Source organism: Syngnathus acus, chromosome 8 (assembly GCF_901709675.1).
Source record: "Syngnathus acus chromosome 8, fSynAcu1.2, whole genome shotgun sequence".
NCBI lineage: Eukaryota > Metazoa > Chordata > Actinopteri > Syngnathiformes > Syngnathidae > Syngnathus > Syngnathus acus.
Genome location: NC_051093.1, coordinates 4,539,891 through 4,562,069, shown reverse-complemented (window position 1 = coordinate 4,562,069; position 22,179 = coordinate 4,539,891). Strand labels below are relative to the sequence as shown.

Here is a 22,179-nt window from a genome sequence, read left to right as displayed (position 1 = left end):
CACATCACGTGCATGGTGGATATATCAGTATCAGAAAAACTCTTTTTTTTTTTACAGTACACCGTGCTGCACTCAAAATATAAAATATTGCATTTTTAAATAGCTTTTATTTGTTCCAGTACCACAAAACCCCAGAAAAAAAATCTTTCTTTATTGAAATGAAAGTATAGAAGATTTCCCCTTACCGAGAGATCCTTTGGGACAGGGGCGGTCCACCGTCTCCCCTCTCAGCGTGCTGGGCCACTGGACGCCCCGCACCAACTTGCTCTCGCAGACGTGGGGGCCCTGCGAGGACGGCGGCGTCCAGCGGGTGACGGGCACGGTGGCCGTGATGGCCCGGAGGTCAGGGTGCTTGTTGATGGAGCTGATGGGCCGCAACGTCGGGGCCACTGGACGGGCGGTGGAGGGGCTGGCGCTGGAGGTGAAGGGCCGGGCCGGGATGGTGGTGGTCACCTGTGTGGTGGTCAGAGGACCTGAGGGAACAATACAGAAATACATTCAGGGATTGTTTCGATGGCATTTTATGTTAACATTAAGACAGCAGGCAAGTTATAGGGTTGATTTTAGTATCAATATTCTAATATTGATATAATATTGATAATTAAAATATACTAAAATATTATGTTCTAATATAATATTATAATAATATAATATTTTAATATCATATTATAATATTATAGTTATGAGGAAATAATATAATGTTAAAATTTAATGTTATCATACTATTTAGGATCAATAATAAAATAATTCTCTTGGGTTTGCTGCCACCAAACTAAAATGTAAAAGAAACAAAAAACGTCTGAATGACACTTAAGAGGATCACTACTTTTGTCAAATGATGGCAACAAAAAGCTCCAAATAAAATCAAGCACGACATATGTATGTGAATACCAAATACGGCTTCTTCCCGAGGTTCAAAAGGGAATATAAAATGGCGCTTCGGAAAGGCAGCCCTGGCAATAATTGGGGTTACAAATACTTTTCGGGGGCCCTTCAAAGCGTCACCCCCGGAGATTGTGCCTGGGGTGGAACCCTCATCACAAGTCAGGCAGAAGTAAATAATTGATCAAATGTACAGGAGAAGTCTCCATCACCAACAACAAGATTTAATGGGAAGATAAAAGTCGTGCAACACAACGGCGGAATCCTGAGTGATCAAACGCGGCGGCTCACATCTGCGCATCGCTCAAGCAAGACCTTCATGTGGCTGCGGCTCCTCCGAAGCTAGCATGTTCCACTGACGCGCTGCCAAGATGCTCATCTCATCCTCCGCTTCCCCCCCCACCCCACTTGCTTTATCACTTTGCGGTGACTTTTTCATTATCTACGACACGGAGCGGTTGAGGCGCGCCTTCCCCATCGCCGCTGCGACAACAGCTGGAGATTTTAAAAGCGGCCTGTTGGCGCTTGCTGCAAACAGATGTCGACGGGAGAAGCGGCGAGGAGAGGTTCTGAGGGTTGACCAATCAAAACAGTCAATCTGGAGTGAAACAGAATGCTAATTTGAAGGCAGCGTGAACATTTATCTGATGAGATCTTCAATGGAATAGATGTAGCAACATGAGGGAGCGGTGTTCATCTAGCAGGGACGGATTATGAAAAAATGACTTTTTAAATTATTATACACATTTACACATACACTACAGCTCAACTCTGACCGTGAAATAAAATGTCAAGAAATTGGGAAATCACAAAAAAATATATATATACTTACTCAGTATAATGCCAACGATTAAAAAAAAAAGAAGAAATCAAGTGAAATTATCTTTAGATAGAAAGAAAATAGCCAAAGGATGTGGGAACAGCCATTCTGACTGATGACACTTAAATACGTTTTTAATTCAAATAAAAAGCGAGCACGCTCAATAAATCCGACCCCCGAGTCAACTGCAGAGAGCTTCGTCTCATTTATAATATTTGCCGTCACAGTCGAGAGCAAAAAGGTTTCATTTCATTTGCAGTGTCAACTTTTAATAGTCGCCTGTCGCTTTCAGATTGATTTCACGACTTGGACGGGTCTCGCTGAGGTTTAGCTTGGTAATTTGCAACTTTTCAGACTTTATCACGCCATGTAAGTGTGGCGCCAACCTGTGGTGGGGTCCGGCGGCCCGAACTCTAGCGGGTAGCGTAGCACGTTGTAGTTGTTCCACACGTAGAGCTGGTTGTCGCGAGGGTTGTAGTCCACGGAGGAGATGTACTGGTACGGGTTGGGGAAGGCGATGTTGACGGGTTCCTCGCGCCCGTGGTTGGTGTTGTAGGCGTACATGAGCAGATCGCCGCCCGCCTCGCTGTCGTCGTCCTGGTAGACGGAGCGCACAGCGTAGAGCACGCCGCACGCCATGAAGGCGTTGGACGCCACCCGCTTGTCGAAGCTGGTCTCCCAGGTGCCCTCGAAGCGCAGCGTGTAAGGATTCACCTGGGCGAAATCAAACAAGAGACCCAATTTCAGTCTCCTGCCAATTTTCGGCTCTTTTTCCATCAGCGGAGATCAATTTAGAAGTGGGCTGTTTTTTCCTCAGCTACAATATAATGCTAATTAGCATTAGCATTGTGAATCTTATGAAGCTGAATAAGACCCATTTCACTTTGCTGGCAATACGATAAAAAGAACATATTGGAATGTGAATGTAAATCATCATTTGAAAGGAAGTTTGAAGACGTTTGCACCAACAGCACTTATTGATCGACGTATGCTGATTCATTTCTGCCTGTAAATGACAACAACAAAGCCAAAGAACGTATTTTCAAAGGTATTAAACCTTCACGTTGGCCGTCAGACGTGCTGTTGTGCTCTCGCTGCTGTTTAATGTCGCGTCAAAGCGCTCACGTCGGCACAAAGCCGACATCGAAATGAGCGTGACGAATAATCAAAGTCAGCAGAAAACAAACAATTTGTTGATGATGAGTGCCATCACTTTGAGCCGTACTATCTTTTTATTCAAATCTGAGGTTGGAATGAAAAGGTCAAACAAACAAACCCACCTGGCTGACCACCAGCCGCCCATTGTTGAACTCTGTGGCATAGATCACCCACAAGCCGTTCTCGTCCACGGCCAGGTCAATGTCCGACTTGCCGCCCCAGCGGTACGGCGACGTGTCGTGGAAGTTGGCGTTGGCGACGATGGCCTCGCCGCTCTTGATGCGTGTGCGCAAGTCGTACTTGACGATGTTGCGCGTGCGCTCCTTGTTGTAAAACACGGCGCCGTCGTACACCACGAAGCCCGTGCCGTCCACTCGGTTGGGCAACCTGGGGAGGGGGCGAGCAGATCAGTCGAGGCCCTGCTACAAGAGGATCTGATGGTGAGCCAACATCGGGGGGGCGCAGTGGGATTTCACCAATTATAAGCACATCTGAAGCCACAAGTTCTTGAGCAGAAAAAGTTTGGAAACTTTTGCCTTACTCTGAGGCACATAGGGATTAGATTTTTAACCTTAATGTGCTATAAAGCTCTTTATAACCCGAGGCTCTTATAACCTAGTTTGGAAATTAGCAAAAAAGAAACTTTCCTTTAAATGCAGTACATTAAGTTTATTGAGTAAAGTTCGGTTGTATTTAACTTTTAAATACAGTACAATACATTTCCACATTTTATTTTAAAATATTCATTTTATTTAACTTATTTCTTCAAATCTAAACCGCCTTCCACCTATTACGAAGAAACCTGCGAACTGTTTTAAATTGTGAAAAAATGCGTGGATGTGTGAACACGCCCTCGAGGCGTGAAATCAAAACAGCTGCTGTTTGCCAATCTGCTCACTTGTAGGTGGTGGTGGCTCGGCTCTGTTTGAAGTCTTCCCAGGAGGCGTACTCAAAGAGCATGTCGGTGCGGTAGGGGGTCCAGGGCATGACGTATAGGCGGTCTCCGGACTGGAGCGGGTCCTTGCACCAGGCGCCCGCCTGGTGCTCGGCCTCCTGCAAAGAGCTGGGCGCTTGCACGCGCAGCAGCGTCCCCGGGCACACGAAGACTGCAGCGGAAGGGAAGGAAGCGCAGTGGAGAAAGCGGACACAGAGTGTCATCATTGTCATCATTAAAAGCTATGGCGGAGATGGGGAGGGGGAGCGGGGGACGGGGAGGGGAGGTTGAAAAAAAAAAAAAAAGATCAGGGTCGATAAAAGTTAGTTGGGAATTTAAAATAAGGACACAAAGGATAGGATGATAATGGGCAGCAGCAGAGTGAGATGAGATGCATTATCAGCTCATTTGTAGGACATCAGCGTCGTGCTCGTCGGGGCTTGATAAATGGGGAGCGCTCCGGCTGACACTCGCTCCCCGCTTAGGTGTAGTCTCTAATCGCATTCATCTCGGCCTACTTTTTTTTTATTTGATTGCGCAATTTTACCTCAAAGGCCTCGTCGTGGAAAAACAGTCAACGCGGAGCTTGTTTTATTACGACCCAATTTGGCGCTCAGCCGAGCGTCAGAAGACAGGTTTCCTCCATAAAACGATGCCAAAAAGTTGGGAAGGTCGCCAAGATACATGATCTGGATGGCACCGTTGCTTTTGGTAGTGCCAAAAAGTGGCGCAATATCTAAAAAGGGGTACACGAGGACTCAACTTCTGTCCCTCAAGGTAAAACCAACACTACCTCATATAATGACTTATTAGGAGTTGGAGTCACTACAGGACAAAACAGCTGAGACCCCCCCCCCCCCCCCCCCCCCGGCCCCCTCACCCCACCTTCAATACAGTGCCAGTTTAGTAATGTGGCGCTCTGGCTTGAGGTATCAGACACCTGCTGGTCACCTTGTGATTGAACGCATCTCTGAACTAATTGGACACTGCGGGGGAGATTTGGACACACGGGACACAGTGCATGACATCCAAGCACACACACGTGGCGAGTGCACGGAGCGCGCACATGCTGTGTGTACACTCGCGAACAGGGCCACGAAAAACGTCTGTCACACCGTGATGGATGAGTCTGGGCTCAAAACGTGTTGAATATTGCATGGAGTCTGGTGCAGCAGGAGATTGCTAACACGGCGTCTGCCGTGGGTCACTACGCAATGAGCTAGTTCTGTCTTTTCTACTGCGCGGGCGAATTTTCACGTCAATATCGTGCTTGGGGAAGCTGGAAAAAAACAAGCCGCATTGAAGGCATCAGTGGAAAAGATGCTAACAGTCGAGTACAATTAAAGCTAATTTGAAATAATAATGGATGAGTGACGAGTATGTGATAACGTGGGATATTGTTTTTAATTAAATATAAATATATATATATGTATGAAAAAGACCCCACCTAAAATCACATTACTAGTTGTGGGGGAAAAAGACATTGAGATTTTATTTTAAAACCCAGCAGCATTACTGTAGCGCCGCGTTAATCCAACGAGTTACCTTGCAGCGGGGATTGAAACTGGCAGCTAAAACAGGAATTAAATCAAACATGAGCATAAACAAACACTTAAGAGACTCCTTATACTTGACATGCACAATTGTCAAGCCACAATGGAAGCCTCCGGTGTTTGCACTGCAAACTCAAACGTGGGTGACTGAAATATGCAAAATAACCGTCGGAGTTAAATCAGGCCGAGAATCTCTCCCACTAACGGCAACTCCGACTCCCGCGCGCTACAATCAAACGACATCTTCATCGATCCAGACGCAGTAGGGGAGTAACACACATGAAGGCGGAAATAAATAAAAAAACCAAAAAAAAAAACCGTTGTAAGCACCGTGAAGGGCGAGATGTTATCAGAACTGAAATGCTGCAGTGCGAGGGAGTCGGCCGATAAAAGTAGGACAGCGTCATAAAAGTATAATGCTGGTGTAAAAAGGAGAAATAAACAGCACGCACAAGGCGATGGACTTAGCGGGTCCATGTAGGTGACCCATAAACAAAGCTGGGAATACTCAAGGTAGAATTAAGGACAAAAACAAGTATGCCATCGCTCACAAAAAAGCGCTAACGTGTTGTAAAAAATGTAAGCATTAACATGCGCGCTGACGACAATTTCATTTCGTAGGAGAACGGAATTATTTTTGCCACGTGAGCATAAATCGGGAAAAAAAAACAAAAAACCGCCAACTGGCCACCAGCCCTTGATTCAATACAGATCCTGTTCGAGAAGTATTTAAGGAACAATATGCTTATTATTGTGGTTATGGTTTGCACTATGCCTAAGACAAATCAGTATGATGGAACACAGCACTGCAAACTAAAACCACAATAACAAACATTCAAGGGAGATGTTACCAAAAAAAATGACATTTTAATTGCTTGTCTGCAAATAATTGGCTCTCTGGAGTGCCTGCCAAACCATCCCAATATCACCCAAGTGTGAAATTAAACAACTAAGTCAAATTTTTCTTATCTTCCTATTTCTCTGAATATGTGCCTATAAACATGTCCTTGTGGATTTCATGAATTGTGATGTCACAATTTGGTTAATTAGTTACTAATACTACTACTCTTAACTACTCTGTTCAGCAGCTAGTCTAGCTAAGAAGCAGAGCGGCCATGTTAGCAAAAATTAGCGTTAGCTAAACGTATAGTAAGTCTCCTCTTGAAGTTTACAATATTTCCCCCCAAATTAAGTAATTTAAATCAGTTTGTAAATCAAATAACACTTTAAAATGTCATTTAATATGTTAAATGAAAATGACTGATCCATGTTGACAGTTCAAATACTGTGTTTTAAATTTAACCGAGTTCTAACAGAAGATTTTTATATTTCAAATCTCAATCAAATTTTGCTGGTGTACAGTACCTAATGAAGCGTCCAAAGAGCATAGCCGTGAGTGATTTAACGACGCTGAAAGTCGATCAAAAGCAGCCCGAGTGGGTGCTCTCTTGTCATTACATTAGACCGATTGAAGCCAATGCACTTGGCCGAGAGCGGTTTTATTATGCACGACACAAAACATCAACGTACTGGCCAAAATCAGTCCATTACTGCACCTGACCCCCCTCAAATAGCCTTGTCCTAAATTGGTGCCGGCCTCCATTTTATGGGACTGAGAGCAATAACATTAGAGACTGCACGAGCGAGTGAAGTCGCTTGTATCTCAAATCATTTTTCGCCATTGAAATGAATGGAAATGACATCGAGCCTCTTTCGTGATCAACTGTTTAGAATCTGCCACACTGCTGCTTGTTATCAGATAAATTGAGTCATGTAGCGCTTGTATGTTGAATATTTGCTCTTAAGTCAAGACAAAGCAAAAGCACTAATAGATGGCTTGTATTTTTAAAATTCAAGTCTAATCACATGATCTGACTATGCACCGTCACATCAAGATATTGATGCTAGTTTTGTTAGCCCGTTGTTTCTTATTAGCGGTAGCATCAAGCAAATGGACATTACCTTAGACACATTTCCTGTTTACCACACTTCCCTCTCTCGCCCTCTAACTAAATGATGATTGCAGCAGCGGGAAAACCCAGCAGCGATCTTATAGTACACGACGCTATTATGGTCACAGTATGAATGAGGTATTAAGTAACAGGCATTGGGTATTAAGCATAAATCTTCAGATTAGGTATTATGCGGGTCTGGTTAGAGCAGGTTAGCCAGGGGAAAAACCACGCGGATTTACGCCAGGCAGTTAGATTAAATCGATTAATTCTTGTTAGAGTGGCAATCTTGTTGTTTGTGACGGCCGGCACTTCTTTAGCCTCCAAACTAGCCAGATGGCGAATGAAATTCACCTTATCAGGGATTAAAAAGACAGACTTTTTTTTTTTTGCTATCACACTCTTGCACGGCTATTAGCGCGGTGCAGACGGGGAAAATGTTGCTGTAATAATTGACTATTCATCTCCATAATCCTTTGCGCAGGCACAGGTCAGCCCGCTACTTGTCAATATGAGTCGACTGTAAAAATGGATTTTGGAGGGGGAAATATGCAGGCTCCCCTGAGTGAGAAGGAGTCATTTTCTAAATGACTTGTAAAACAATTAAAAGGTGAGTTGCCTGGGGGTAAATTGAGGATTTTCATTTTGGATCCTCAATGATGCAGCCAGTACAGAATAAACAAATACAACAGCTTTAGCACTACATTGAATTGGAATTGTGGGTGTGAATTATACTCAATGGATTGATTAATGTATTGTACAACAATTTAACCAGTCTAACCAGTGAGTTTAGTGTGGTATGTTTTCTTTTAATCTGAAAGGCACCACTTTGCCCAGTTTGCCTTCCCGCCCCTTCTGACCTACTGCGGAGCGCCTGCTGCTTTAATTGAATCCTGCACCTGTTACTGGCAGATACGGTGCATGGGCAGCAGGGGGCAGAATGGAGCGCGACACGCTACCCCGAGCCACATGCTGAAAAGTTAATGGGCATGAAAAGGGGTTACAGTCGGCGAGTAGGAGAATGTGATTTCCAATAGTCCAATCTGTGTGTCTAATTCTCTGAGGTAGTGGTACTAAATAGTTTGGACTTGGGGAAAACAAAAAGTGCTCCATGAATAAATGGTTAAATGTATGTGACATTATTTATAAAAGATAAAAAAATTACAAACTAAGGCTGTAAGGGTCCAGTGTACACTGTTGGTTGTATGGCAAAACCACAGGGACAAAAAGAACAATACGGCAATATTTTGTAAAATAGAATTTTTGTTGCGGACGAATTATGCGACTAAAATTTAGTATAAATAAAAACATCAGTGCGGAGCTCTGGAGTGTGTTCTGCATGATGGAAAAAGGAAGAGAGAAAGCAAGCGAGAGCAAAGTGGAGTAAGAAGTGATAAATGGGTTATTTCCTGTAAAATGAGAATTTAGAGTTAAAGTTAACCTGCTGAGGAGCAACAAAGTGACAAGAGAAATGCTGAGTGCGCTTCTTCTGTTTCCTTCAGACTACAAGGGGACGGACTCAATGGATTGAAAACACACAAAGACGCTTTCTCACACCCACACACACAACGCATGCGCTTTTCAGACGGCGGTAGGAGGCAGGTGTCAAATCGGAGCCTTTATCGAGTCAAACGTCCACCCCGGAGAATACTTTTCGCCGAGAGCAGATAGCGGCCGTTTGCCAGCGAGCCTTATCGGCCTCCGGGCGACGCCGGATGACAACCATGTTGGCTGGGATGCGTCTACTCGGACTACAGATGACAGAAGGCCATTCTGTGCCTTGACAGACTAAAGGCTCAAGTGGCGGCAGATTCGAAGAGAGCGAGAGCTTTGACGTAAATAACACACTTGCAGTTCACTCAATAGCTCAATCTCTCAACAAAACATGCCGGATCAAAATTTTTATCCAAGAAGGGGTAAAAACTAGCCACACTAAAAATAAAATCTACTGAGTTACAAAGACTATCATCTGTCAGGAGCTGAACCAAATCCAACTTGCGAGCCAAAATGATTAGCTAAAACACACACTGACCCTGCTCGGTGAACAAATATTGAATTGAATTCAAATGAATTTGGTCGCGTTCCTTTTTATTAAATAGGTCATGAATATTTGAACGGGAAACAGTCGACAAAATAATTCTCATTCACAGGCAAACGGGCTGGTGATATTAATTGACGTTATGACGACGTGGGAAAATGTCTCTGAAAAGGTCGAGCACTTGCAATTGAATCAATATCTCCACCTGTCCTTCACTCTGTCGCCATCGCCGTCACGAGCACGTTAAAATGCCGAGGGTCAATCCTAATGAGGCTCGGAGCCCGCCGTCTCCATAGCGACGGTTGTGCCTTGATCTCACAATGCAACGGTGCACCTCTTCACTCCTTTGCCATTCACTTTTACAAATCACAGGTGGCGACTCGAGCGCGATTTACGCGCCCACTCCTGTTTTTTTCCGTCTCGAGAAGAAAAATTACAGCGTGGAGGTTCGGTCGGTCATGACAGGGGAAAAAAAAAATAAAGGGAACGCATGATGACGAGGGAAGGGCGCCCCGTGCGACTGTCAAGCGTATGGAGGTGAAAAGAAGCGATGGCGAGAAGCAGAGGTGCGTGACACTCGCTCTTAAAATAGACGGCAGGTCCAAACACGGCAAATGCATTTCAAGTCACCACACCGACGCCGTCCCACACGTCATCCCGATCCCAAACAGACGCCATTAATTGGACATTTGCGTGCAAGAAGGGTCTGGAATGTTAAAATCACATAGAGGTGAGCTAACAGAGGAAAAACGCTGTTTTCCTCTTAGTGTTAGTGGGAGGAAGAGGAGTAAACAACAACCGGTCGAGTGAGGAGGAGGAGGAAGGAGGAAGGGAGGAAGGAAGGGTTGGTGTCGTGCGATGCCTCTGCATGAAGAGCTAAGATGGCTGCTGGTGCTGGGAAAGAAATGTGGGACACGTTCATGGACAGACAAAGGGTTCCTTTGACCAGTTGATGGTCTAACAGCTGATACCCCACCGCCCCCCCCAAAAGGCACGGGGGCCAGACAGGGATCGATGGGAAAAACATTGTCATGAGAAAAAAGGTGCGCGACCTCAATCAAAAATATCTAAAATGGATGTCCTCAGTCTCAGTGAATACTTTTTGTCCACCAGGGGTTTGTTCAATTGGATTCGTTTTGACTTTTCCTAAAATGGTTCGTTTAGTTTAATTTTTTTTAATTGGAGTTTTTTTTTATATCGGACATGAGAATTTCTTTAGCGCAAAGCCTATGTTGACCTACACTGGAGGTTGAATCGACTTTACTACTGCGAATTGACGTTTAAAGCTTGAGGCAGACGAATCGCTAAGCTGGGCTGTCATCTTACATATTATGCTATGCTACTATGCTATATTCTGATTTATCATCGCTGCATTTTTCGGCCGCATAATTTGGCCAAAATTAATAATACAAGAAATGAAACATTGCTTTCCACAAGTGGATTTCGCCCTTTTAAACTTGCGTTACATTGTTAACATATTTCCATTCCTTTCAAATCTCCTCTGAGATGATTAAAAAGAAGAAAGAAAAAAAACATTAGTATTTCATTAGCTCATCTCTCCTCCCATTTGGTCTCTTCTAATCAGTACATTTCAAAAGTTTTTGCCGACATTTTTGACCCTGGAGGACAAGCGCTGATGGCAACTCTTTGCCGTTCGCCTCAAAGAGTGGCGGTCAGGGCCGATTTTTTTGGAGCCGCTCGTGATTGAGGCTGATTGGGGCTCTTTAGGAGGCCCCGGCTGCATTACAAGGAGCTCTGAGTGCTCCTCACGCGGTGACCGCATACCGCTTTTCCCGTCCTCTCCGGACCCCCGGGCGCGGGGCTTGAGAAAGGGTCGGGTGGGCTCGCAGTAAAAGAAGAAGAAAGCAAAGCCAAGGCGCTGGCACACTGTAGAAAGAAGAAAAGAGGAGGAGGGGGGGGGGGGGAGTGTGCAAATTGACGCCGCTTGAACGGCCGACGGTCTGAGAGATAAACCGACCAAGGAAAGATGAGAGGAAAAAGAAAGGTGATGACGGACGAGAGGTGATCATGATGAACCTGGAGATGGGAGCTAGCTTAGCCCGGTTAGCATGTCACTTGGACAAACAAAATGAGACAAATGTCTTTTTATTCCCAGAGTAGGAAAAAAAACGGACGTCGTTGGCATGTGGGAATGAGATGATTCAGTGCGAGTGCTTTCATTAGAGGGGGAAAAAAATGAACCCATGTCCAGTTTATCTCTCATTGATTATTTTGAAAGGGGGCCAAGAGAGTGTGTGCGATTTTCAGCTCGCTGCCATCACGTGGACATCTAGAAGGACTTTAGACTTTTTGGTTATAAACTCCAGAGAGACAGAAAGAAGAAGACGGCGGAGGGGTGGGGAGGAGGATCTGGACGTCATGAGCACACAACACAAGGTGCTGGGTTGTAGGAAGGATTATGGGGGAGGGGAGGGGGGGAGGAGGAGGAAGGGGCGAGCTGTGGTTGTTATGTTCATAGCGGTCGTTACCTTTTTGATCCACTTCTATTCAAGCGTCGGAAAAAAGAGGGAGACAGAGAGATAAAAATAGACAGACAGCGGAGGGAGAGAGAGAGAGAGGGAGGGAAAGGAGAACGAAAGGAGCGGGGGAGGGAAAAGAGAGATTAAAAAAAAGGCTGGCCTTTCTCTCATCTAACTTATCTTGTCTGTCTTTTAGCTTCTCAAGGCGACGGAAATATGAGGAGAAGGGGAAGGAATTGCCTGAGCTAGCTTGGAAATTCAGTTCAACTTCATCAATAATGTCGAGCCCCCCCACAACACACTCTCGACCCGACCTCCACCCCTCTGGTTTTGCCACACCCCTTCCCGAAGGGCCGGCGCCTGCAAGACCTGCTGGAGGGAAAAACAATTCATCGCGAAGTCCTCTTCAGCTGTGGAGGCAAAAGAAGACAGGAAAAAAGAATGAAGAAGAAATGGAAATGCAAGATCAGGAATGGGCACATTTTTAGTTGATTAAAAAAATATTATTAAATTGAATGTACAATATAATTCTATATTAACAGTAAAGACTAGACAGAGCCCGGCTGATTGTACAGGTGGAGATGGAATCCTCGCCTTTTCACTCCAAGTACAGTTGGCGTCGACATCGATGACCCCCCCCCCCTCCTTTCCCATCCCTCTCACTCATATAAAAGCAGCGGTGCTTTTTGGCGGGCGTGCGACACGCCAAAGCGGCGCCAAAGAAAACACGAGCGCCTCATCTTTGGCTCGCCTAAACGTTGCTGGCTCGTCACAGAGGAGAACAAACAAGCGAGGGCAAATTAAAAAAAAGGGAAGGGCATGACTGAGGGGTCTCCTTCCACCCACAATACAGAGACCCCACTATACTGCCATTAATGGCAGCCATGATCGGGGGCCATCTTTATCCATTGAGCTCGAAACGAAGAAAGCCGCCATAATGCCGCTCCGGGGTGCGGGCTTTCCACATTCGGAGGCGTGACGAGTAAAAGTGTCAGCCACCACGCTGGCTCTCAATTACTGCCTTGATGGCAACGCAATCGCTCCTTTTCTATTAAACGTTACGGGCGAGGGGTGAGGTCACGCTCGTCGCAGCATACATCGAGCGAGCTGACACCGAACAATACGGGACGGCTCGGCCGGGGGAACAATCCATTTGGAAGGCTAAGCCTGTCAATATGTTTGTTGTCTCCACTGGGGGTGCAACGGAACACCGAAAATCGTTTGGGTTCCCAGTAAACGGTCGGGGGTCGCCATTGGGGAATAAAGTGAAAAACGCCGAACTGCATATTTTGGGCCGAACAATGAAACAAGTTCAAGTTGGAGGATGAACATTAAAAACTACCAAATCTGGGAAACATTTGTGTGCTGAATTCACTGAAGTGCACTGCTTGATGTCAACTTGACTCATTTTCAGTTCCATATTGGCGCTAGCTCATCTTTTTCCCCCAAGAGGCACTCAAAGGGGCTCACTCAGTTGGGGCTAAAGAGTAGGATAGCATTTTATGCTAAGAATTTGGTTCAGCGAGTATTTGATGTTGTGTACGGATTTCCATCCAACAAAGAGTAATAACTAGCAAGTTAGCGCTAGCAAGAAATGGGTTAGCTGGTTATAATAGCTGTGCTTCAATATTAATGCTAAATTATTATTATTATTATCATCATCAATATTATTATCACCTATGTTTTTGTCCACCCGACTAAAATCTTTCTAAATGATTTCAATCATGGCGTGAAGGTGGCATGATGGCAAAAGAGGGAAAAAAAGAAGAAAAGGGTAGAAGAGGTGATTGACGTCTGTTTACTTGATTTTCTTTTCTGCCGCTCGTCCTGAGGAGAAAAAACAGAAGAAGACGGAGAGCACACAGAGAGAGATTCAGCACATGTGGCTACCTGAGGACAAACAGCGATGCAGACTATTCACGAAAGACACCAGGCGAGTTTAAGGCCACCTCGGTCGCTTGCGTGATTGCTTCGGGCTTCCTCGTCTTTTCAGAGCCCTTTTGAGAAATAAGCCGCGGCCCTCGCTCTCTTTAATCACTCTGCTCAATGCTTTCTACAAGCCTATCAATTACTCCTACTCTAATGAGCAACAGCAAAACACACACGCACACGCGCACACACATTGTGCCGCCCTTATGTGTCCTCTCCAGTTTCTTCAGCCTCTCGCTCCTTAACAAAAGCGTCTCATTCGCACAAACATCGAAGGAAGATACTTAAATGCTAATTAATACAGTTTGTTGAAAATGTGTCGTATTAGAGCCGAAAGTGGGGTGGGGGAGGGGTTCAGGGGCCACCCACAGACTCTTTTAATTTTAATGTCAAGTGAGTTGGATCGGTACAATTGTAGCTTAATGACGACGCTTTAAAAAATAATCTTCATTGGACTACCAAATCGTCAGACACATTTTTTTCCCTTAACCCTTTCATCAAAGGATATTTAAACATGTGCAATACATTTTGACGAGTAATATAACTCACAGGCACATCTTCTTTATCCTCCGCAGAGAACAATATTACTGTTGCCGTGGCTATATAAGGCCTCTCCCCAGGTTATTATTCCCTATTCTAGCCTTTTTGTATTCGGGCCACAATCGATGTACGGATGCAAATATGAACATAAAAGTTGGAAAGTGTGAGGCCGAGTGGCGATCCACCACTTTTAAAGCTCGTGTAGACACTTTTAAAACCGCGGCTAACTGGATGCATATTAACAAGATAAATCACAGCCGGTGAAATGGTCTAATGGCTCGGACCCGGCCGCAGCGGATAGCCCCACCGGAGAGCGAGGTGCTGGGGGGTGGGAGGGGGGGGGATCGATAATGATAAAGTGCCGCGCTCCGGGGCGGCGGGGAGGACAGGTGGCGACCTCTCGTGAGGTAGATTTACTTTGACTTTGTGTACGTGTGTGTTAATGGCGCAGCGGTAGCAACATACCGATTGATCGGCGATGTCTTAATGGAACGCGGGAGCGTTTACAGTAGCGTGAAACCGAGACGGATAAAGGTGGACAAAAGTTTTGGGACGGCAGTCACTTTCTGTGGAATTGTTTCTACTGTGTGGTTAAGGTTCAATGTCAATAATACTGCTAATAAATGGAAAAGCCATTGTGGTTAAATAATTAAAAGTTCTGTCAGGCTTGAAATGAATGTGTTCAATATCGCTAAGCAATGCAATTCACAAATGGACAATTTCATGAATGCTTTTGTATTCATCAGACCTGCCGCTCGGTCAAACACGCAAAAGAAATCGAAATAGTTTTGCGTGAAACCGTCTTATCGGTAATTAGGCTCACACAGCTGGTGTTGTCAAGGCGATCGCACGGCAGCTAAACAAGCGTGTCCTGTCAGAGATGTGCGTGTCATTTCCTGCTGTCACGTCCCCGTTTTCAGGTGACTGGTAAACATCTCGCCGACATGAGTCACCAAAACAAAAAGCGTTTGCCAGACGGTGAGTGAACGACGGGGGCAACACCGGAGCGATTAGAAGCAGCAAATTCAATTAATCTTGACAAATCTCTGCTGAGGCAGAACGGAAAGGAGCCGCTCATCGCCCCTCCCCCTCGCTGGTAATTAAAAGTGACCGAGTTGAGTGGCGGGTGACCGACTTGAAGTGTTTGGGATGAGCGCTTCGGAATGCGCGAGTCAGTTCAGGTTTGGTCTCTGTTTTTTTTTTTTTTTTTGTTAGAGGACGGGAGTAATTGACTCCTCTTTCTCATTCCAGACAGACCTCTCATCACAGAAGGGGATCAGCTTCCAATTTTCTAAGCCGTGCCGTTCTTCAGATTCAATCGACAAAGTTTGTCTCCTTTTTTTTCTTTCTTCTCTTCGCCCTGACAACCCAGAATGCAAGGAGCAAAAAAAAAAAAAAAAAAAATGCAAGTCAGCAGCTCTTTAATTATCCGCTTGATTGCTTTACGGCAATAGAACAAGCAGCCAGCCGGCGGGAAGAGGACAAGGTGAGCATGCACAAAGACGGGAAGCCGAGTACAACAAAGCTAGGCGCGTTTCTGCGACCTCTTTGAAAGATCCGAGAACGCGTTAAAAAAAAAACAATACCGAAAAAATATGGTTAGTGGACCCCAGTAGGATCTTATCACAATAAGAGTATGGGAATTTGCCCAAGATGGCTGCTCCAAACCAAAATGGCGGCCTTCCTGTTCAACTCCTGGACTTTTTTTGCACATCCCGTTATGCTAGACACATCCACCGAAGTTTGTGTGGATCGACAAAAATATTCCCCCAGCTGCCTTGAACGCAGCCCGACAACGACAAATCCAGCGATCAAAAAACGGACTTTTCTGTTTTGTGTTGCACAACATCACAGGAGAAGAGCGCGAGGGGCGGAGGACACTGGAGAGGACATTTACACTTCCCAAGCATGAAAACATGTTTTCTTATCGGCGGCCGCTCTATCATTCCCTCACAAGGTAAACTGAAAGGTGCGAAAGCAGTGAGCAGAGGAAGGGGCGGGGCATAAAAGCAAGCGCTTGCAACTCCCTGAGTTTCTTTGAGCCTCCCTGAAAGCGTTTCACCTGCAAAGAAGAAAGAGAAGAGAGAGTACGCCGATGGAGGGAGCGTTTGGAATGGAAGAATGATGAGGGCGGGGCGGCGGGGAGGTCGGATTTGAGGAGCTCGGAGGATAAACAGGGTAGGCGAGCACTAATGAAATCGAGCGGAGACCTGAGAGTGAGGCCATGAGGAGGAAGTAGAAGAAAGCCAAGCAGGTTAGCGGCGTCATCCTCATGCTTCGCTGGCACCTGAGGGGGGGAATAAAAAAAACAAAGACAACCCGACCGACTCCCAAACCACCCCTCACTTTAACACCACTTGCACCCACACATCCGGGCCGAGGCTCCTCCCCCCGCCGTCAGGCGATCCTGCATAGTGGAGGGATCGATTGAGTGGAGTAACACCAAAGTGTGTGTTAGAGCACATTTTCACATGAGGGAGGTTCAACACAAAGCCTATAAATCCTTTTGCCTGTCTATGCAAAAAAAAAAAAGATGTGTGTGTGATGGGGTGTTTCCATGGCGACGTTAAGTGACGGTGTGCTATCGTATGGCGTGTTTGTGTTAGTGTTCCCTCCTGCCTTTTCAGTTCTTGTTTTGATTGGGAAATTAGCACAACAGCAAAGCGGCTCTTAGGCAACACGAGAAAATGTCTTGCAGTCAACATGTTTTTTTTCCTGTCATCTTGATCCACATAGAGAAAAATAAAACTCTACACTAGGGCCCGAGATGGATTTTTTTTTTTATTTGGTAGAATAAAATTTCAATAATCGATTAATTGATTGATGAATTTCAAAGAAAGTATAATGAATAAAAGAACTACTTTTTTGGTCCCCAAAAATATGAATTACTGGTTTGCTTTGCTCTTTAGTATTTATCTACTGTTTTGCAGATTTTGTGTGGAATGTCAAAAAATAGGCAAGCATTACCTCAATTTAGGAACATTTCAAATTGAACTCGGAACCAATTAAGTTTGTAACTTGAGGTTCTGCTGTACCTTAGAATTCAAAAATAACTTTTTTAAAGAAACAAGACTTATACAGCCATTCACATTAAAAATAATTCTGGTTAGAGCCGATGGCTGTAGAATGAGTGCGAAACCTTTTACAGCGTGTGTGTGTTGGTGTGTTTTGTGTGCGCCATCCACACAATGCGCGTGTCTGAGCATCATGAGGACTTTGAAGGGTTGGCGCAAGAGCGGCAAAGGGGGCGGTGGGGGGTGAGAAACTCAAGCGGGATGCTCTTGTGAAACGCTTGTGAAAAAGCGAGTGTACTCACTGTAGGGGACGCACTCGTATTGGATCTCCAAGTACTTGTAGGTGCCGGGGCAGGGGTCTGGGAACACGTCGGACCCGGCCACCACCACACACTGAGTGCGGTTGTTACACCTGGATGGGAGAAGAGAGGAATGATAAAACTGAATAGAAAAAGCAGGAACAGTGGAATAATAATAATAAATAAAATAAATAAATAATAGCAATTATAAATAACTACACTAACACCTGTGTCCCAAAAAGATGATAGGAAGATGAGGGGAGGAAGCACTTTCACACTGGACTAGATCATGTGACAGCCGCACCAGATGGGAGGGGGGGTGACGTCAGAGCCTCCCTCTCGTGGGGCATCGTGAGTGGGAGCAATTAGAGGTGAGAGAACATGGAAGGACGAAGGCAAACACTCCTCGCCGCATGTGAACGGGGAGGGGGGAGAAAGAGGGAGAGGGGGGGGGAACCATTCGTATGCACACGACACCTCCGTCTAAAGCGCACGGCTTCATGCCTTCTCACACACACGCACACATAATCCTGTGTTTAAGCATTTCGGCCGTGTTGTCTCCTAAACCTCCGGTGCATTCACACCATCTCGCCGTCATGTTTAGTGCTAGTTCTCCTTGCTTTGCCCGCTCGTTTTTTTCCTCCGAGAGAGAGCTTACCTTTACACCCCACACCCACCCACCCTCGCGCCTCCATTACATGCGTGATGGATAGCGGGGAGAGGCTTCGCATTGATCCGAGCCCGGCTCAGAGGAAGCGGGTGCGGAACGCAAACGCAGAGAGCATCGGCGAGAAGTCTTACAAAGGCACTTGAAACAACACACTAGAAAAAAAATAAAAATATATATACATGTGCATTCGTAGCGAGACACACTTGCACAAGGATGCTGACTTGAGTGATTTGCTCACAGAGGATGGAACCAAACGGCTCAAAGCAGACATGTAAGACATTCAAGGTCAGTGGTTCGCAAACTTTTTACACCAAGTACCTCTCCTTTCTAGCCAGCTAACTATCTAGCTAGTTACGCATCAACTCCTGCCAAAGAGGACTTAACTGTCTAGCTAACTAGCTAGTTAGTTAGGCATCAACTCCTGCCGAAGAGGCATTAATGTAAGGATTTTCTTTGCCTTAAGTTAGCTGTACCGGAAACTGGTATCGGCAGCTTCCTCAAGTACTCAACACCTAAAAAGGCCATATCGCTCGAATGTGAAGGTGTACCTAATGACGTGGCCAGTGAGTGTATATGAACACGGTGCAGACGGACCTTTGTGACATGATCTTGATGGCGTCGGGCAGGTAGCACTGCACGTTCTCCATCTGGAAGGGGTCGGCGTCGCAGATCTTGTCATCCGTGCGTCCGTAGTTGGCCGTCTCGATCATGATGACGTCGCTCCCCGGGCAGCGCAGCTCGATGGGGTAGCCTTCGCACGCCAGTTCTCGGCGCATCAAGCCAAAGGGCATCATCGACCGGCTCAGCGCTGGATGGGGGAAGATGGCGGGAGGGGGAGCAAAAATTATTGATAAATCGACAGACCTTGATTCTCTTAAAGGAGACGCTTTACTACCGGGCCACGCTGTAAATATGAGATGAGGTGTCGACCAGGGTTCTTATCCTCTTGGAGCACATAAAGGAGATACTAAAGCATAGCCAAGTGAAAATAAATGAACTTTAGGGATATCTATGGAGCTCATCCACAATAGGGTGGTGGCTAAGCTATCACTTAGCGACATGAGTCAGGTAGCAAGCTGACCACGGCTAGCATAAGTCATGCTAGGAAAGCCAAAATTATTATTATTATTTAATTATGAGTTTAATTTCTACACAAACACTTGGATGGTTAGATCTCCAAGGCTTAACAATTTGACAGTTTCTCCTATGACATGCAAACAAAAACTGGCGCTCTGCTTGTGATCGCGTACTGGCAGACGGGACTCTTGTGAGACAAACTGTGACAGTGTCAAATGTTAACAGACTCCTACACTCGGAGCTCACGGCGGGGGAGGAGGCGGGGGGTCCTGCGCTGGAACCTCGTGTCAGAAACGCAGACGTGAAGGATGGTAAAAATCAAATTGTCAGTCTGCACTTTTGTTTCTGCTCTGTGCGTGTGTTTGGTTGCAGCTATTTGACATGCGCGGTGGTCGGCGAGCGAGTGAGGGGCTTCGGTGTGGAGCCAACAGGGAGCAGGGGGGTGCGTGGGGTTAATCGGCCAGCTAGGCTGAGAGGCATGAATGAGGGCTTGGAGAGGTGCTTGGAGAGTTACTTGTTGTCTCTCCAGCACACTCCTCCACCGCACACCTTGACACCGCCTCTCTCGAATGAAAATATAAAAATAAAAACACACAGACACAGGTCTCCTCTAAATATGCCCCCAAAAAAGTGAAATGTATCAAAAATGTGCCAGTGCGCTGCCGATCAGATATCCTGTCAATGCCAGCTTGAGTCGCTGTCCATGGTGCTGAACTAACAAGACTTGTTAGACTGGCAGAACAAGAATTTCGTTACGGACTCTCTGCGCTTAAGTTGGAGTGTGAGTGCTTTTGCCACCTCAGATTGTACTGGCACAGTGCCCATTTGGGTCAATGTCGACATCAGTCACTCCGCCCCGCCCCCCCTTCCCCCCACGTGCTCCGTAGCCGTGTGCTACATGATTCACTGCCAATTGACTTGCTCGTATTTCTAAATGCCACCCATTGATGCGGCGGGGTATGTGTGTGTGTGTTGGTGGGGGAGTTGTGTAACTAACTCCCATCAGGGCTGAATGACTCACACGCACGCACACACACGGTATCTTTTCTGCCTCGCCAGCATGCAGCGCCAAATCACAAAGACCGAGATGCAAAAACGCATACTCATTAAGAGGCGCAGAGATGCAAACAGCAGGCGAGGCAAAAATAACAACCACCCCTATGTGAATGCAAAAAAAAAAGAGTGCAAAAACACTTTGTGAGACACAATTGGTAGAGTGCACAGCGGTGTGTGATGTCAGTGTGTGGCCTTGTTCTCTTAACAAGCCCGTGGTGAAAGCACACCGCAGCTGGACAATGATTAGAAGCTCACACTGAGAGAGTCAATGGCATAGGTGAGTGATCCCACTCATACGAGAACTCCGCACGCACTGGAGGGAGGGTGAAATTTTGTTTTTTCGGCATTGCATAACAATCTTGAAGCGCAATTGCTAACTATGACAAGTCAAGGCACAATTTCTTTCTATTACATTACTGGGTCGGTAAAAAAAAGAAATAAAAAAAAAAAAGAAATTCCTGCGCTGTTTGTGATTGATAGCGGGTTGTTTCATTACTGCCGCATATGCTTATCTTCTTGTCTTTGTGTAATTACTTTTGGCTTAATATCTGCGCGCCTGCACGGCGCCGTCTATCATCCCGTTTTGACGCTCAAGTGTTTACTTTGTCACACACCGAGGCCGCGTTCTAATTTCATACAGAATGGCATGAATGAAGACAAAAGCCATTAGTTGCTTCAGGTAATTTATCATTAGTGCTGCTGCTAGCAGGTCACAACATTAGGGACACTTGCACAATCAAATTCAAAACATTATCACAAAGGAACTACCGTAATTTTCGGACTATAAGTCGCGTTTTTTTTCATAGTTTGGGTGGGGGGGCGACTTATACTCAGGAGCGACTTATATACATATATATGTTTTTTTTCACTTTTTTGGGCATTTTATGGCTGGTGCGACTTATACTCCGGTGCGACTTATAGTCCGAAAATTACGGTATGTTCAGTGTTTGAGGCTGTTCCTAATATTGTGGTGGAATTTCATTTTTGGGGGCTCAACACGCCCGAATACACCTGACAGCAATTCTACAGATCGTCACTAAACTGGGTGGACAAGTCCATCATGACCGGACCCATGAAAATATCTCAAGAGCCCTTACTTGAAATTGAACAGGAAGTCGGCCATTTTGGTCTGAAGTAGCCATTCTGGGCACTATCCAGGCTTAATACTTTGCCAGACTGCAACTGGGAAATTGGTCCAAATAGGTTCCAATCGGAAGCAGATGTGAGAGCCTTAGTTGCCAAGCTTTTTTTTTTATGCTTACGCCATCTGACTTGGGCAGTGCGGTTTTCGTCAATATTATTTTTTTTCTTACAAGAGTTGGAATTTTGAGGTGGTTCTTATTTTAAAAAGTTGGATAACCATTGAAAAGGACATTTTCAGGACCGTTAGTGCTTGCCGGGGGTCTGATTTGGGGCAGTTGCATGGGGTCTCATTAGACTGTGAGTGTACGACGAGATTACAGCCATTATTCCTCTTGAAGTCATTCGCTGCTGAAACTCACAAAGTTGGGAAGTTTTTTTTGCGCTGACATCAGCACATCAGGCTGTACTTTGCATTTGCGTTTGAATGGAGTGCAACTTTACTGATGTGTGCATGCAGCCAGATGGCTGGAGGCCTCGCTGGAGAGGAACTGAGCTGAGACGAGATGAGCAAAGGATGAGTTTGGACCGGCCATGAGCTACGATTGTCCTTCACTGCGCGGGAATCCATTACGCTTTCAGGGTCGCCGCGGCCAGCTAGCGCAAACACAAACACGCATTCAGCATTGAGTCGTGC

The 22,179-nt window shown here is 45.8% G+C and overlaps 1 protein-coding gene across 4 annotated transcripts in view; it reads right to left on the bottom strand.

Annotated features, from left to right (window-relative positions):
* Positions 1–22,179, bottom strand: part of adgrl1a (adhesion G protein-coupled receptor L1a) — an 81,208-nt gene that overhangs the window by 13,898 nt on the left and 45,131 nt on the right. For 2 of the 4 annotated variants that reach the window (XM_037256690.1, XM_037256688.1), the window contains exons 3-9: positions 18,864–19,077; positions 17,603–17,712; positions 11,827–11,841; positions 3,759–3,966; positions 2,983–3,247; positions 2,089–2,416; positions 186–473 (exon numbers count right to left, since the gene is read on the bottom strand). In XM_037256690.1, coding sequence (XP_037112585.1) covers positions 186–473; positions 2,089–2,416; positions 2,983–3,247; positions 3,759–3,966; positions 11,827–11,841; positions 17,603–17,712; positions 18,864–19,077 — 1,428 coding nt within the window. Of the gene's footprint in view, positions 1–185; positions 474–2,088; positions 2,417–2,982; positions 3,248–3,758; positions 3,967–11,826; positions 11,842–16,496; positions 16,667–17,602; positions 17,713–18,863; positions 19,078–22,179 lie in introns of those variants that run through there. The other 2 variants (XM_037256689.1, XM_037256691.1) reach the window with 2 other exon arrangements.